We start from the raw sequence: 16,732 nt of genomic DNA on the forward strand, positions 1-16,732 counted from the left end.
ACACATCTTCAAAAATATATTTTCCTATTATGTCCTACGTTACATTTCCTGCCTGACTCATTAAATAGCATTTGATAAAAGGCACTGTACGTGGTGTACAGTAGTTAAATAAGTAGCAACACAGGATTCGCCACTATACACAGACAATAGCAAAGACGTCTCGGTTGTTTGTCTGCCATCTGAATCTGTACTGAGGCCAATGATCTCAATGATCTGCTGTCACCTATTGTAATAAAACACAAACAATGCCTACGCATAACTTCATTAACTCAGCTAAACCAAAAGTAGGTGGCAGGCTACATCAAATAGAATAATCCTGGAATAATCTTACCATTAGCGGGACAGGCAAATATCTGATCTCACAAACATTTCGGAATAAACTACTTCACCTAAATCATTCTACATGGCATTACCTCCTGGATTATTCCAGTAGAATTCAGATAACGAAAGCACGATACTATACCTGTCAAGTCGACCTCGGCCAAACGCCTGACGAAGCCACACACTGAGTCAGTCTCCACCGAGAGGCAGCTCAACCATCCTAACTATGAAGTCAAAGAAAACTCAGTTTAGCACAACATGCAGTTTCCTGCTTCCTGGCGGCGAGACTGGGTGAAACTGGCCATTCCAGTCTCACAAGGTGTGTTTCAACGACTCTAAGAATGCCACAGATAAGTGTTGGGTCCAACCCAAGTTATTTTTTGTGATGGGTTGAGCTACATACAGTCTGACTTCAGTTGTGAATCCGACGACAAATATTGAATATATATATAAAAGACACAGTGGCTGGAGATTAAATGCACAGTGAGGCACCAACACCGTGATGAAACAGTTCAGCCCACAGTTTGCTTATCGCCTGCAGTCTGTTTATTGTTGATTTGAATATTTATTTGCATTTGTGAGGCTATTTGTCTGTTTTAAGACTCGCATGCACGACACTTCCTCTAATATGTGTTCTCTTATAGCTCCAAGTATTTGAGAAAAATACTTAATTCCATAATCTACCCTAATTCTACAATACAACTGTCCTTCTTATCTGTCCAAAACGGTCCCAGAATACGACTGATGGATTCTACAACATGACTGAGGCATATGAAATGTTGGCTATCTGTTCGTCTTATCTCATCTCTGATCTTCAGCACGAATCTGGCAGTCGGCGGTTGCCTTGTCGTACCAAAACTCCATTTCTCTCACACAGCCCCATGTTTGTTTACAGAGGAACATGGTTTAGCCTAAGCTCTTCAAAAGTGAGCATTGGTGTTTGCAAAGTATAAACTATAGCTTTCTGTCCACACATCGAAGCTAATGCAACAGACCCACTGGTGTTCACTCTCTCTCTTTCTCCTTGCCTGTGCCCAACAGTGGAGACTATATGACAACAGATGTGTTTGAGTCTGGACTGAGTCTTGTTCAATATTTGCTGGTGTCTTAAGGAGATCAGGCCCACATGAAAGAACCCCAACTTGGCTCCCAGTTGAAAGGCAGAGCTGGAGGATCTGAACAGGGCAAGCCCCTGTGGCAGGTGGCCTGTCACCCTCCTCCTCACACAACTCAAACAGCCCCAAAACCCAGCTTGGTTACTCTACACATGCACACTGGACCTGATCCAGACTGCAGCACAGCTGGTTTGATGGACAGGAAGCCAAGTACATGCACTTGGGGACAAATCTACTGAGTGATGCACATGCAAGGCCTTCACACTGAAAGCAGCCGTGAAAGATTGAGGTTGTCAATTACACAGCTGACCCCTGATTGTCTGGCAGGGTTTTTCTACTCAAATTATTTTAGTAAAAATGCTAATTAAGTAGTGAAATGAACTTTTACACCTAAAGTAAAAGTGCTTTAACTGCTTTGGATACCTTTAACTCGGCAAAGTTACTGTTTGGGAGTTTTCAGTTAGCGATGCATGATATTTCATGAGGGTTCACGATGTTTCTCACCTTTGAATTAAAGCACATTTTACAGTTGAAAGTCCCCTTGAATTGTGAAATGGTTGTTCTTGAAATGCTGAAACTTTCCCTTATCTTTTCTTTTTGTAAAGACGGGTTCAACCAAAAACAAGCTAGGTTAACACCAGCTACCTGTAGTTTTGGCTCGTGTTCCAGTAACTCCAGCTGTTTGAACTTACCTTTAGTTAACTCAGTTTAGCACGATGTATCCATCCACCTGCAGCTCTGTGTCATGCATTGTACTACAGTGCCTCCTGCTGGCGATACTGTAGAAATACACGAGGTCGTCTTGCAAAACTGTTCTAAAATGAAATATCACTAGATGTCACCTGCGAAAACACTTTAGTTTCACTTGTATGTTTCTCGCATTTAATCTGGACCAGTCTCTTTATTATGTGCAATACAAAAATAAGCTAAATAAACAAACAAATAAGCTAATTTCACTAACTTCAAATTAACAAAGTAGGTGTATTTGTAACTTTGAAGTTAATGAATGTTTTAGTGCTGCTGTCGGCATGGGTGGAAAGTAACTACGTACATGTATTCAAACATTGTAGTTAAGTGGAATTTTAAGGTATTCTACAAAAATAAAAGTAAAATGTTATGGTATTAATATTCAAAACATCTGAAACTACCCACCCATATAGGCTCTTGTATAAATCAATTAAAATTAGCTCTATCAAATCCAGTTTGAACATCAGCACGCTGCTTACATGTGAAACCATAGTATAATAATCCAATAATATCATTGTTGTGACAATATATTACATTTATAATTAGAACTCTTTCTTTTTTACATTTTGATAATACAATTTTACTTTAGCTTGTAATGAAATATTCAACACTGTAGCAGTGTTACTTGAGCACTTCTCCCACCACTGGCTGCCACACTGCATGGAGCCATAAATCCAGCATGTGTAAAATTACAATTACAGTAAGTTAAGCAGCACTATTTTAATAAATAAACATGATTTGATTATTTCATTGAAAGAGTATGTCAAAGAATGTTCTTACATAAAGTCATTAAGATGAAGATCTTCACTGTCACAATGGCAGTGGCCTCAGTGCACTAGCTGATGCAGGCAATGAAGAGAAATGCAATTTCAAGGCAACATTCAAAGATGAACAGACATTGAGTTCAGATTGAGCATACACTGAGGTGTTTAATAAAGTTGACAGTTTCTACTGTTTGGGACTTCACAGGAGAACAAATTCTATGCAAGAGTTGTTTACTTCATTTTATACAGAATAAGAGAGATAACCTAAATTACACATTAAAAGCCAATATTTGTACTTTTGTGAAGAATACAAATTTTGTACAACAATATCTAGCATAGTATCTTAATTGTTTAATAAAAAGTTCACTTGAATATTTATTGTATGATGAAAATAAAACAACACATTCAAGGGAAAGAAAATGTTAACTTAAAATTTCTTTCAATTTTGAAACAAATAATTTCAATATTGGCAACAAAGTCCAGCTTGTGCCGCCAAACGGTCTGAGCAATCAAACCGAAAACAGCTTCTTTAGTTTAAGTGAACTATCAACTACAAACACTTACCAAACACATAGTTCTGTTTATAAAAGCCAATAAGCAAAGCGGTGTACTTTTACACAGCAAAGTGAAGAAAGTCCTCTACAGGTGCATTGATTACCCTTTCCTTTCACATTCATCAGTTGTGCACAAATTTGGACATGGACCAAAAGAGCAAAGTGAACTGTATCGCCGTGCATTCACCGTGCATTTCCTTATGTGGCTCTTTTCTGAGAAGAGGCAGGTCTGGTTAAGTTTGAGTGATATCTGCATTGTTTTGTTTTTTTAAACAAGAGAAAATTAAATATAAATGGTAAATGTAATTTTTCTTTGGGATAAGGCATTTCCTAACTGTGCATATAGATCGACAAACTACAAAACTCCCTGATATGTTATCAAGTGCTAAAGTATGTGCTCAACTATGAGGTGGAGCTGCCAAAACAGGCAGACTATTTTTGTTGTAGTCATTTATTATTGCTATTTTCACCTGCTTCGTTAAACTGGATTGCATTATGGATTACTACATATTATGTAAAGTATGTCTACCAATGTATATGAACATGAAGAGATTGCCCCGGGGGTATCCAAATCAATCATTTGATAAAATGCATTATATGTAACTTGTAGTCCAGCAACCTCCAGATGTGGCACTTCAGGATAAGAGGCTAACAGTCAATCCTCAGATGCTCTTCTTCCTGATGCTTTGTGGCCTAAACGTGACCTGTAATGACATCATGTTCTGCATATGTGCTGTGAATTGGGGCTAAAACTGCATAGATCCTTACGGTTGTATATTGAGAACTACCATGGAGCTGACGATGGGGCGGAAAAACCTCAGAAGCACACACAAGATATGTCCCGGTGAATGCAGAGCGATACCTTTCGCGTACAGCAAACTTCTCATACAAATGTGTGCAATCCAGCAGTGAGATTGGAGTCGATGACATTGGGTTTCTGATTTAGCTGCTGAATTATTTGCTCCTGTGGTGATGAAGAAGAAAACAAGTCACAGCACCTTTCTTCCCTCTCTGTCTCTGCACGGTGTGATAAAAGCGTCGCGACACCTTCTGCGTACATGACTTCAAAGCCTTCAGATTTTCACGTTTCCGGCTCCTAAAGCCTATAGTAGTCTTACTAGTAATAGGGCATTGATATAAGATACAATTTCTGGGGCCAATTAAGGAAACACATGAGTATTTCTGTACATAATTATGACTGACTGTGATATTTACAACCACATAAGTGTATTAGCACAGGCGTGATCAGTTTTGTGTGAAGGTCAGCGGCCACTTCTGCCACGTTTTGTCTTTTGCTTTAATTCAGTGAACCAATACCAGGATAGTGGAACGGGCTTGAGAGATGACATGTCTTTCAGTTGAGCTACATGCAATAACAATCTATTATTCTTCAGTGTGGGGCTGGGACCTTGGGTTTGAATGTTGGCAGTGCATTCAGCAGCTGCTGGTATACAACTACACTAGGAGGGAAGAAACCCTATTTCCCCTATGAGCCTTGTGATCATCCTTCACAAGTTAGAAAATAGTGGAACTTCAACCTCACAGCATTGCTTTTACAATGTATTCAGGACAAACAGTCATCACTAATAAAGAGAGGGAAAAAACTAATTGACCATCTGGAACTAAAAACACATGGGAGTTTATGTTGATAATCCAATTTAGAAGAGATTACAGTAAAATGAACAAAATAGCAAATATTGACCAGTGAAAGATCTACTTTTTAAGGGTCTACTCTTGTAAACTTGGCTGAAATCCACAAAAATATACTTTTCTTGAAAACGGTGTTGGTACAGTACATTCAGTATGTACTCACACCCTGGTGATATATATTAAAGTCGCTATATACACAACAAAAGAAAATGTTTGGCTCAAATGATCAATTATACAAACAGAACAGCAAATGTTCATGGCTTTAGATATCGATTCAAGATCTGTTTTATACGACTTTACACTGTTTGCAATAAAGCACAAAAACCCCTAAAACTGATGACAGAAATGGTGCTTTGAGTAACATGTTAGGAAACGGTAGCAACTGTACAAAACAACACAAAAGAACAGCTTTGGCTTATATTACTGATGAACTGTTACACAAATGTGAACATGTTGATTTTTCTCACCAGCTCAACTGGACAGGTTCGCATTATCTTAATTGCACATTTATATATCCTACTCTTTTAAATTATAAAATGAATAGTATGTCATTATTGCAATAAATTCGGTTGCTATTTTGTTTTTTACCTCGAGTAAAAACTGTATTTGTTTTCATTTGTTCACTAAAGTAGTCTCAACTGTTATTATTTACTGTGTGATCCAAATTCCCGTATAGTCTTAATTAACTCGGCGTCCTCTGTATCTGAATCAATAACTTACAAGAGGCCACTTGAGATAAAGGTCTTGTGTGGTTACAGCATGATTTTAAAAGATAGTTCTTGCAGTGAACATCATATGTAAGGGTCCTCAGCCTGAAAGCAACACAACTCTCTCTGATTGATTGCAACTTGCGAGCACAACAGCAATACAGCAACTACATGTAAGTGTCTGACTAGACCAGTGACTACAATAATCTACCGCCTATCGTTTAACAATTTCCTTTGAACATCTCTCTTCAGCAAATGTCATCTGAATTGCACCAAGTACCTGATACCACCTGCTTGTGTATATCATTCAGTCCAGCTAACTGAGATTTTATTTTTTTTATCTTACCGTATCAGTTTGAGAATTTACTTTAGATATGTTCTGACACGTCTTGTAACATTTGCCACTCAAGTCATCTTACAAATTGAAATGGAGTTGAATAATAGTATCATAATGATAGCTTTAAGGACCCTTGCTCTTTCTTTTATCTCCATGTCTAACCCCTCCCCCTCTCTCCGACTGGCTGGTGACTGGAGGCTTCAGCGGGGCTCTTTATGTCACCCATGTGTCCATGCGCAAGCGCTTGACCGAGGGGCTCTCCCTGTCCTCAGAGCCAGCAGGGGGCCTGCCCAGCCCCAGCGGGGAGTGGAAGTCTGGCCGGTGGTCCTCGCGATCGCTGCCATCGTAAGAGCTACAGGAGGAGCTGAGGCTGTCAGCAGGTGACCGTCCCAGGACTTCCTGTCGGCCGGACCCTTGCTGCAGATGCTGATGGGGGAAGCCAGATGGGGTGACACGCTCCCGTGGCGGCGAAATGGGCTCGGACTTGATGTTTATGCTCTGGCTGGTGTTGATGGAGAGGTTGGAGCCCTGAGGTAGGTGACCTCCACCACTGCAGAGAAGATAAGCATGACATTTTGTGCTCAGTCTGATAAAATGAGACATCAAATGTGAAGCGCAGCAACGTGAGAAGCCAGGAATATGTAGATGTGTGATTCAGCATGATATCACAGAGCACAGTGGGTGTTGCATTTATGCGAGGGCGTCTGGAGAGTGTGCCTTTGTTTGGAAGTGTGTTACTCACACCAAAGAATTAAGAGCTGCCTGGCCCAGTTGATGCTGTTGCCATGCCGACATGGAGCCCAGTGAGAGCCCGGGAGAGCTGAAGCCCTGTAGGGAAGAGATCTCTGCACTGCTCAGGGAGAACTCTGTAAAAACAAAAACAGCCAAACACAGTGGGAACTTATTTCAGCTACAGCACCATGTGTCACTGAGAAAAGAGCAAGAAACAACAGTGTGTAGTACGGCTGAGGCGGTTGTTTTCAGTGTGAGGGGAGAGGAAGGCCAGACTCACCAGCTGGGTTGTAGGAGGTGGGCATGCCTGAGTAGACCAGGCCCTGTGGGGGTAGGCTGGGGGTGGTGACAGACACTACTGGAGTGCCCAGTGGCTGGCTGGACTGGGAGATGCTTATCCTCTGGGTGTTCTGCAAAACACAAAAAAACAACAAAGAAAAGGCATAAACACAAAATATAACACACTCTAATCCTCAGCGATGGTCACATTGACATTTCATTTAGAGGCACGTTTTGAATTTGCATATACTATGCAGTATATATTGTGGTAATCCGGGTTATCAATGTAATAATGAAGGCTGCCACTAGGTGGTGGTGGAGCTTCATGGAAGTCAATATTCTGATCGCCACGTTTGTGTTTCTACAAATATGTCAAAACGAAGATAACAACACTGGAAGAGACATGAAATAACTGATGTGCTTTTTATGGGATTTTATGAAATCATCCAGATATATTTTACTAAATACATGTGTATGTATAAAACAAACTGCAGACATACTTGTGAATTCATCCCAAAAAAGAATTACCACGGGCTTTAAAAGATTTCAGTCATCACAATAACTATATATTTTAAGTAGACAACAGACAGATGTAGTCATCACAAAACCGACATGCAGCAACAGGCACAACAAATTATTAATCAGATTCACTACACTCTGCTTAATGAGTTTTAATTTGTTAGACATAAAAAAGAACGCAGTTATCGGGATAGTGTGGGCGAGGAACCCACAGGATCAGAGTGAGTCCAGTGATCACTTTTACAATCAAATCAACAACTCTTTGGTGCAAAGGGTGCAAAGGGATAATCCCAGAGTGACGCAGATTAAAGCGCCAGTGGTCTTTAGTGCAGTGGCCGGCATGCAGTCCACACAAACGCACACCTACACGGCATGTGGTGTGGTCATGCCGCAAACTGCGGTGTGAGCTACAAACGCACACACTCCCAACTCCACTAACCAAATGCAGTCATAGTTCAGAACAATACTGTAACAAATCCTCAGAATACAATGTAATAAACGTATGTGCAGCTGCCAGCGGTTACATTTGAAGCAGCATTGCATCATGATCTAGCTGATGGCTTCCTTGCATTGTTCTCCAGCCAGATGACTTCACCAAACCCCAAGTATCTCACAGCATGATGTCATTTAGGATGATGTAATGTTCTCTTCCTAAGAAAAAACTATGAATAATTTCGATTTTTACCCAACACTTTTTAAATTCAGATTGTGACTACAATAGTTAAAAAAATGTAAATTTTTCTATTTAGCACGTAGCTTTCTCGCTCTCTAACTCTCTCTTACACACACACACACACACACTCCTATTGGTATATGACTAATGTGGACGTGTTGGGAACGGAGGAGCCAATTTAGCAGGCTGAGTCAATTTTCACAGGCCAAACCCAAAACATGCAGTGACAAAACATTTGTTTTAATGTATTATTGCTGGCAGTTCTGAGAGCCAATCTCCGGTTCGAGCCCTGCCTTTAGTCTTGCATGTGTGATTACCGGAAGCATGTTCACATTTCAGCCATTTGCCCAGGCATTTATCAAAACTCACCAAATCCATTTCCTCCTCCTCCGACTGCCCTCAACAGAAGAGAAGAAGAGAGGCAGAGTTACAGAAAAGAAGCAGAGCGACTGTAAATCGCTCTGGAAAATCGTGCCAGCTGTCTGGATTTTACAGTAAAAGGGGCGTTAAGGAATATAAAAGTGTGGATGACTTCTCCAGTCATTTTGAAATCGAACATTGTATGTCTATAGTCCGTTGACATCGTGAACAATTTTGTCCAAAGCATAGGCACCCGATTAACTTGTCTTTATCATGTAAATGATGAAGAAGAAGAAGCAGTGGATATTGATAACACTGATCTGATCCTGGATGTGAGATTGCACTCATCTCCTAGCCAAAAATTACATATGAATTTTCTCCGCTGGTACCAACAATGGCCGCAGGGTACTTAGTAGAGGAGAGTATTTCAAATCCTCCCTGTGCTGAAAGAGGACCCACAGCCCATCTTCCATCTTCCCTGTGCTGTGGGACATACTGCGACCAGGCCAGGGCTGTCTTAATACCCACACTCAATCAATAGCGGCAGGAAGACACGACAAGGGCGACAAGATATTATCTGGCTCACACCCTGGGCCCCTGATTAAGTCTTCATCTACACTCTGTCACACTGAGATGTGATTAATTTAATACCATTATGGCCTAATGACAGGCTGTCTGCAGACCTGCCACAGCCAGCGCCCTCCACAGCCTCTACCACTCCAAAAGTACCCACAGTACCTCTCTGCCTAACCTGTTTCAGACCTCTTACAACACAACTCTACTGATTCCACATGCCGCCATGCTAATACACAATGTTTAGAAATGGCTCCAGGCTACTTGAAGCTCTGCAAAGGAGGGGCACCCACAGTAACCTGGGGTTTATTTACCAAACACAATCATTTTCCTGGAGTGGCTCCTGTTGCTGACAACACCAGGAACATGCAAAGTTGGAAATGGTTTATTTGCTGGCCGCTTTTTTCCCCCCGAATGCTGATTTATGACCAAGAGAGTCTAGTTCAGCCTCAGTGGTTCGCTGTGGTCAGAGTGCTCTGCACCTTCATTATTATAGTTGGAGAAAGCCTCTCATTTAAATGTGAGTAATTGAGTGTGACTTATGACACCCGGGCTGCAGATTCTTGGCTCTGCCCACATGTTAATGGAGGTGATAGAAGAAGAATGCAGCACAAGAAGAACGCTGCTCAGGTGTGGCCTGCACACCCTGTGAGTGAGTCCCACTTGGCAGACAAACAGTCCTTCGCATGCTACGTCGATGTGATAATATCAAAAAACGGTTGTGGCAAAATGTTGGAAAACATTCTGCTATGAAAGTCTAGATGACACTGAACAAAGCTCTGGTCCGCCCTGCAGCAGAGGTACTTAAAGGTCCTTTAGCTGGGGATACTTGTGTGCAGTGGAGTGCTCTGTACTCACCAGTGGGGGCATCATCCCTTTGCTAGATGGAGGGATAACAACCCTTAGGTCTGGCTTGCGGCCTCCCATTCCCATGTTCCCTCCAGGTGGTGGTGGAGACTTGGTGGGCATGACTTTACCCAGGCCGTTGCCACTGGGTGAGCTGAGGACGCCTGGAGAGCCCCTGGGGTTAACAAAACCGTTTCCTGCAGAGGTACACAGCGACAGAAACACATCATCAAACTACGGACTGTGACTGACAACACTCACAGTCATCAAGCAAACCTCTCACACAGCATTGTTTTCCAGCTTGCTGCAGCACGCAGCGTTAAGTGTTTCCAACCCTCTGGGAAGTTTTAATAGACTTGGATAATTATCCTGCACATTTACAAAAATAAAATGTCCATTTCAAAATTGATGAGCCTTTTATTTTTATTGTGAATGATTACATCAAAGTCAATTCTTTGCATCTTGGGATGAGGAGCAGTTCACTGACAAATGTACTGTGACTGCTTAAAAGAAATAGCTGCCATTACAGTTGAATAAAAAAAACAATAAAAGATCTCTTGGTGTTGTTTTTACACTGTGCACGCAAACAATGGCAAAGTGCAAGACACTTCCTTACACATTCACACCATAATGTTCATGTCATCGTCATCAGTCATTTCCTTTCTTAGCAAAGCGATGAGTCCCCTCTAATTTATTTTAGGAACTCCCATCCACCTCACTCCCACTCTATCGCTGGACAACTATCTCTTGCAAAGGGTGAATATTATCCGTGGGTGTGGACAGAGAATGATTTTCTTTGAGACATACTTCAAGAAATGATCATTTTCACAGTGAAACATATAGATGTTTGTCTGTAACACTTACAGTACATGTCTGCATAGATTCATGTAGCAGTTTTTAGATACTGTACCATATTGTATAAAATACTGTAATATGTTATGTACCTTAAAATAATTAATACAAATAATACATTATACTAGCACCAAGAAATGCAAGTGCTCCTGTATTAATGGGGGATCCCTTACAGATTGTTAGATCGCTGGAAACTCTTCACTTAGTATTTTGATTGATTTTTTTAAAACACAGGATTCAGGAAAATATGACTTCTTCATGTTGTTGTCGACCTACAGTAGCTGTTTTTTTAATTGAAAGATACTGTGAGTCCGTCTGAACAAGGCGGGATGCTGCGGATTCCACAAAAATCCACCGTAATAAAAATGGAGCTGTGAATTGTTATGAAAAAGATAAGCAAACAAAAGCAATTTTTTCAAGTGCGGATGAATTTAGAATTGAATTCAAGTTATGTAAGTCTAAGTAAAAACTATACTGTTGCAATATATAAGTACATGTTGAAATCTTGAAAATAAAGGGTAAAAAAGTATGAATTGCGTCTAGCGCTGCATCAACAGATCAGTAACACTTCAACAAGTTGCCGACTTCTCCATTGTGTTCAGTGTATACCAGTGAAACACAAAGTGTGTGCACAATGAGTAGGCTCTTGCATAGGAACATAATGGAACAATAGCCGCTCTGACTACAGATAAGGACACCAACAATTCACGGTCAAATAAACAGTTATGAAGCAGACAATAGTATCTCACAGCTGAATCAACAGTATATACAAGCAGATATCGCCGTCAGTTCTAGCTTTGATCGTACGAGACTTGGCTGCTGCAAGAATAAAATGTTTACAGAATTAGCAGAGTAAATGTCCAAGGCCCTAAAAATAGCAAACCTGATTAAAAGCAGTGAAGATGTCATTCAGTGGGAATGAGATGTTAGTGCAAATAGACTGTCATGTAAAGGAATTGTCTGAAGCTTCGCAATACGGCAAGTTAAGACTTTCCGATAACAAATCAGTGAGCGCTGATATTGTACTTTAACAGAGACTTAGCTTCACTGAGAAACTGAGAAACAGAGCTTCACAAGCAGTGATCAACAGCTGCAATAGAGACTCCTGGGCTCTGATTGGTTGTTTTCCTTCGGCACGGTGGAATCTTTAAAATGCCATTAGGAGCACTAAGAGGAGGCAGAGGAACATGATTTATTTTTCACAGATTATCTGTCTCATGCACTACTGTCAGGATAAAGTAACAGTTTGACGTTTGTTTCTTTTAAAAAAAGTTACCAACTGAACCTTTAGAGGGTTATTTTCCAAACCTTGACCCTGGTTTCCCCCTGTTTAAGCGTCTCAGCGACTAATGGGGACAACAGTTTTTGAAACTGGTCCAGTATTGAGCCAGAGTGCTGCAGGCTGTAATGGCTCGGGGTAAATGCTCTCCGTCATTTTACGTCCACTAAGAGGGCTTATTTTGGCCACTGACAGGCTCATATTGTCCATATACCATTATGGAAAGGAGCCAACAGAGAAATAAAAAGGTTTTCTTACCCTTCGCGTTCTGTTTGTGAATGTGTCATGTGATTTGTTGCCAGAAGACAACGGTGACAACGTGAGTGAAAGTTGAAGAGATGTGTGTCGATGTTGAGGGTTTGTTGTGTTGGAGCACAGAAAGAATAGCTTAGCATTATCTAAAAGATTTTCAATATCATGTCTGAATAGTTAGCTGATTTCGACAATAATGTGGATGCTACGTTCAGAGCGAGACTAAGAAAGCTAAGAAAAACGTGTTATTTCTCTGTCCTTTCCATGATGTTGTCAGACACTTATAATAACCACCTGAGTCTTGTCAGTAGCACAAACAAGCACTTTTTGTGGACGTTCACTGACGGTGAGGAAACGCCCCGAGCGATTACATTGCAGCCCGTTTAGCGGCTGCCACCTGCAGTGCTCTGGCTCAATACTGTACCAATTGAAAAGATTGCTGTCCCCATTAGTCACTAAAACACAAGTTGAAGGTTGAAAAATACCAAAGTCACGCTTGAAGTTGGTTAGTTTCAGTCACTCTGTGTCACAAGACACATCTGTTTATCAAACATCAAAAATACAACACATAAATGATTACATTATATGTATATATACCTTCATGTAATATATATTTTAATGCAAAAGAATAGCTGTAGGCCTGAAGTTTATCCTGAAAAAGAGCTTTTTCTCTCATCGCTGTTTTTGAGCACCATGTACACAATCTTCTTTCTGGCTATTTAATTATTCTATTAAATACTACTGTGTCCATAGCCGACCTTCATTGTTCACTGTTCTTTATAGAGATTTTGACAAAAAGAAAATGTAACTTTAACAGAGCCTAAACATCTAATTGTCCTTTTTTTTGCATTATACAACATGACTGAAAACAGAATGTATATGTGTATATGTTTCTATAAACATTTCAGTAATTTTCCTTGTTCACTTCTGAACCAACATACATTGGGCTGATAACCAGTGCTAGTGCTTCACAGGGTGATGACAGACAGAAATCAGTGCTGTATGCACTAGCTAATTTAGACTGGGATTAACCCACCTGACTCACATATCTTTGGAATCTGCCTCTGATTATGTCTTCAGATGTCTGACGATACATAAATCCCACTTCTTTCAAATACTTGCCAAGAAGGGAATACATGTCTGAACAAATACTCGGACCACAAAGTTAATTTTGAGCCAAGGTAACAGCCACAAGTTAAGACCCAGACTTTCAGCGGGAACGTTTCAGTGGACTGTTCTGATGTCTGCCCTCATTCCATATTCAGACTTCACTAACGGCTCGGTAGTGCCAATAAATCCTCTCTGACTGAAACCAGCCCGTGTTGAAAGCTGTTTGGTTTCTGTTCATTGTCCTGAATTATTAACACGGTCTGGGAAGGGGCATTACATAAGGGCTGTGTTTACAACTGAAATGTTTAGTTTTCATTTTAAGGTTGAGGGAAAGAATATCCCACGTGCGTCATGTTCAGGCAAAAAGAGAAAATGCCTTGATGAATGACAAGAAATAATAGATATACGAATCAAGGCCTCCAAAACAGTTTTCTAATAATAGATGCCATGCACAGTCCTATTGTTGTGTCTCAGAAAACTACAACCAGACAGGATGTGCAGAAGGTGATTTGTTAAGACTAAAGGCACATGGCAAAAGGTTAATAATTGTTCTTGTTGTTTTTGTATTCAGCAAGGGTGTAATCACCATCATCATCACCCTCCAACTTTGAATACATGTTTCACATTCAATCCACCTACAATAAAAGAGGACAATTTTCTGAAAGTCAAAATTTGCACAAACTATTTATTTCATTACCTGATCTGCAGAACATACAAACATGCTTTGTGTTTCAAAAGCCCATAATGCCCATAATATTGTTGAAAGAGATATCACGCTCTTCAATCCTACAAGTCCACCACAACGTTATTTCTGAATGCATACCAGTCAAGGACCAGCATGCAATTAGGTGTAGTTGTATAAGCTGTTGAAAGAAAAGATCTATAATAGAACTGCTCACCAGAGTAACAGTATGAAATCAGACACAAAGAGATTTCTTTTTATATATTTTAAATAGAAGATGTGGAAAATAATCCACTTCTTCTATTTAAAATAAATAAATTAAAAAAAATAATAATATATATATATATATATATATATATATACACAACTTGGTGACACCAATGAACAGTAAATATGTCACACGGCACATCTTCCATCTGGCCACTTTGAAAAGTTTCTCTGTGGTCAAAGCTGCAACTTGTGAAAAATCAGAGCTATGTCAGGAATGGTCATCTGACAGCAGTGCTGGAGAGGTTCCTCCTCCCTCTCTGCTGTTCTACACACTTGGAACAAACAACAGCTGCAGCATGCTCACACTGTGCCAAATGTTGACGCCCCCTGGCAGAGGATCCTAAATCTACCCCGACCCGGTACCACACCCTAAACTTAAAACGTATCCAGCACTCTCTTTAAATGTTGTAAACCGCTCCGAGGTGCTCTTTATACTTTCTAATGCCTAACCAAATATCTCATTGTAAGCCTACATTCTTGTGGTCGTCCACAAGCTATGCACATTTAATATCGTACCATTTTGTAACACCATACTGCATTTTGTCGGAAATGCTATATGGAGTGCAGCGGGCTAAGTGACAAGGAAAGAGTTAAAGTCCACCTGCCTTCGCCTCTCTCACAGCACATTGCAGCCATGACAGGCTGTCCGGTCATTGTGTACTGAGGACTTAGTGGGATGTCATGGCCCGAATACCTAAAGGGTTATGCTGGTCTAGGCATCTTACAGACCTTCTCCAGCCTTATAAGGGCTGCCAGAGTAGTGGGGGGGAAAACAGATGCACCTGTCAATAGTGGGAAGGAAACAGGATGAGGGAGGGCTACATAGAGGTGACAAGTTGAAAGGAAACGCTGTGTTTATTTATCCGTTAAAGTCAGTTGGACAGCTAATTGCCACGCCTGGTTATACTCGAGTTGGTTTCAAGCATAAACACCACACTTTGTGAATGCTGCTGATCCATTCCCAATCTCTCACACATGCATTTAACAAGCATATAATACATTTCCTCTGTGGAGAGAAGCAACACTTGTATTCCCTACGCATGCAGTGGAAATATAGTCAGGCATAGATAGTGACAACTGTCTTGGACCAATCACAGATGGGTACGCAACTATCCAGCTCGCATGCTAAGCAGGAGGCCTATTGGGCAGAGCTACAGAGAGCTAATAAATCTCTCCGGGAGGACTTACCCGCTGGGCTGGAGCCCATACCACTTGGCACTGAAAGGTCTGTGTTATCCAGCATGCCACCTAATGAGATGCACAGAGTGATACGATTAACCATCTGCATCCTTCTGCAAGCTAGCAGAGCATGTGATGGAGATGCCAGACAAGACATGGAAATGTCATGTCGATCTAACTTCACATCGCACGAAAGGGAGGCATGTGCTCTCGCCAGTGTCCCCATGATGGGAACATTTTCAATACACTGTATGACTAAAGAGAGCTACATCAAGCTGTGTTCAGAATGGTGTTTTGTCGGAGATGGTGACTGCAGAATTCCATTATGAGGACGCACCTGCAACAAACAATTATTCTCCACTTAGAAATCATCTACTGTATCCTCTCTTAACAGTCAAATGAAAACCCTACCAAGTAGAGATACACTTAAATCAAGCACAATGCAAGTTTGCCGCATGAGCCCGGGCATGTTGTTAGCTTTAGAAATACGCTGATCCAGTAAGAACCGATACAGATACAGCAGTGAATAATCAAGAGAGAGGCGTTATTGTGAAAAACAGCCATGAAGTAAACCCCCCTGCATTTTGGGAGGTGTTAGACAATTTTTTTTTACATGTGTTTAATTTTGAATGAAGCATTTCACAACTTGTTGCCTGTACTTCCATCATATGCAGTGTAGCTGAATCTCCAAAAGCCATGTGGACTGACTGAGTCAGAACAGTCCAAACAAGTACTACCGTAGACTGACATTATCTTTCCACAATGCAGGTACAGTAAACAGTGGGATGATAAGGTGTGAAAAAAGATATCACACAAACATGAACTCAAATGTGTTATGACATGACTGCTTGACCGTAGGCCGTTTACATCCAAAGCCACCTAGAATTTTTTTTATAAATCTCTATAAGCATCAGAGACAACCAAAAAACCC

At 40.8% G+C, this 16,732-nt stretch overlaps 2 protein-coding genes across 6 annotated transcripts in view; both read right to left on the minus strand.

Annotated features, from left to right (window-relative positions):
- The window catches only part of mctp2a (multiple C2 domains, transmembrane 2a), a 31,304-nt gene extending 30,733 nt beyond the window's left edge, over window positions 1-571 (minus strand). The window contains exon 1 of the mRNA XM_031862816.1: window positions 464-571. The gene's annotated coding sequence lies outside the window, so the exon portion shown is untranslated. The remainder of the gene's footprint in view (window positions 1-463) is intronic.
- A 2,515-nt stretch (window positions 572-3,086) lies between these two features.
- The window catches only part of mef2aa (myocyte enhancer factor 2aa), a 60,175-nt gene continuing 46,529 nt past the window's right edge, over window positions 3,087-16,732 (minus strand). For 2 of the 5 annotated variants that reach the window (XM_031856585.1, XM_031856593.1), the window contains exons 6-10: window positions 10,190-10,374; window positions 8,768-8,791; window positions 7,208-7,337; window positions 6,938-7,061; window positions 6,409-6,745 (exon numbers count right to left, since the gene is read on the minus strand). In XM_031856585.1, the coding sequence (XP_031712445.1) occupies window positions 6,409-6,745; window positions 6,938-7,061; window positions 7,208-7,337; window positions 8,768-8,791; window positions 10,190-10,374 (800 nt within the window). Of the gene's footprint in view, window positions 6,746-6,937; window positions 7,062-7,207; window positions 7,338-8,767; window positions 8,792-10,189; window positions 10,375-16,732 lie in introns of all 5 variants that reach the window. The other 3 variants (XM_031856602.1, XM_031856610.1, XM_031856576.1) reach the window with 2 other exon arrangements.

The sequence above is a fragment of the Anarrhichthys ocellatus genome, unplaced genomic scaffold (assembly GCF_004355925.1).
Source record: "Anarrhichthys ocellatus isolate YVR2014 unplaced genomic scaffold, GSC_Weel_1.0 scaffold2, whole genome shotgun sequence".
In the NCBI taxonomy this organism is placed as follows: Eukaryota; Metazoa; Chordata; class Actinopteri; order Perciformes; family Anarhichadidae; genus Anarrhichthys; species Anarrhichthys ocellatus.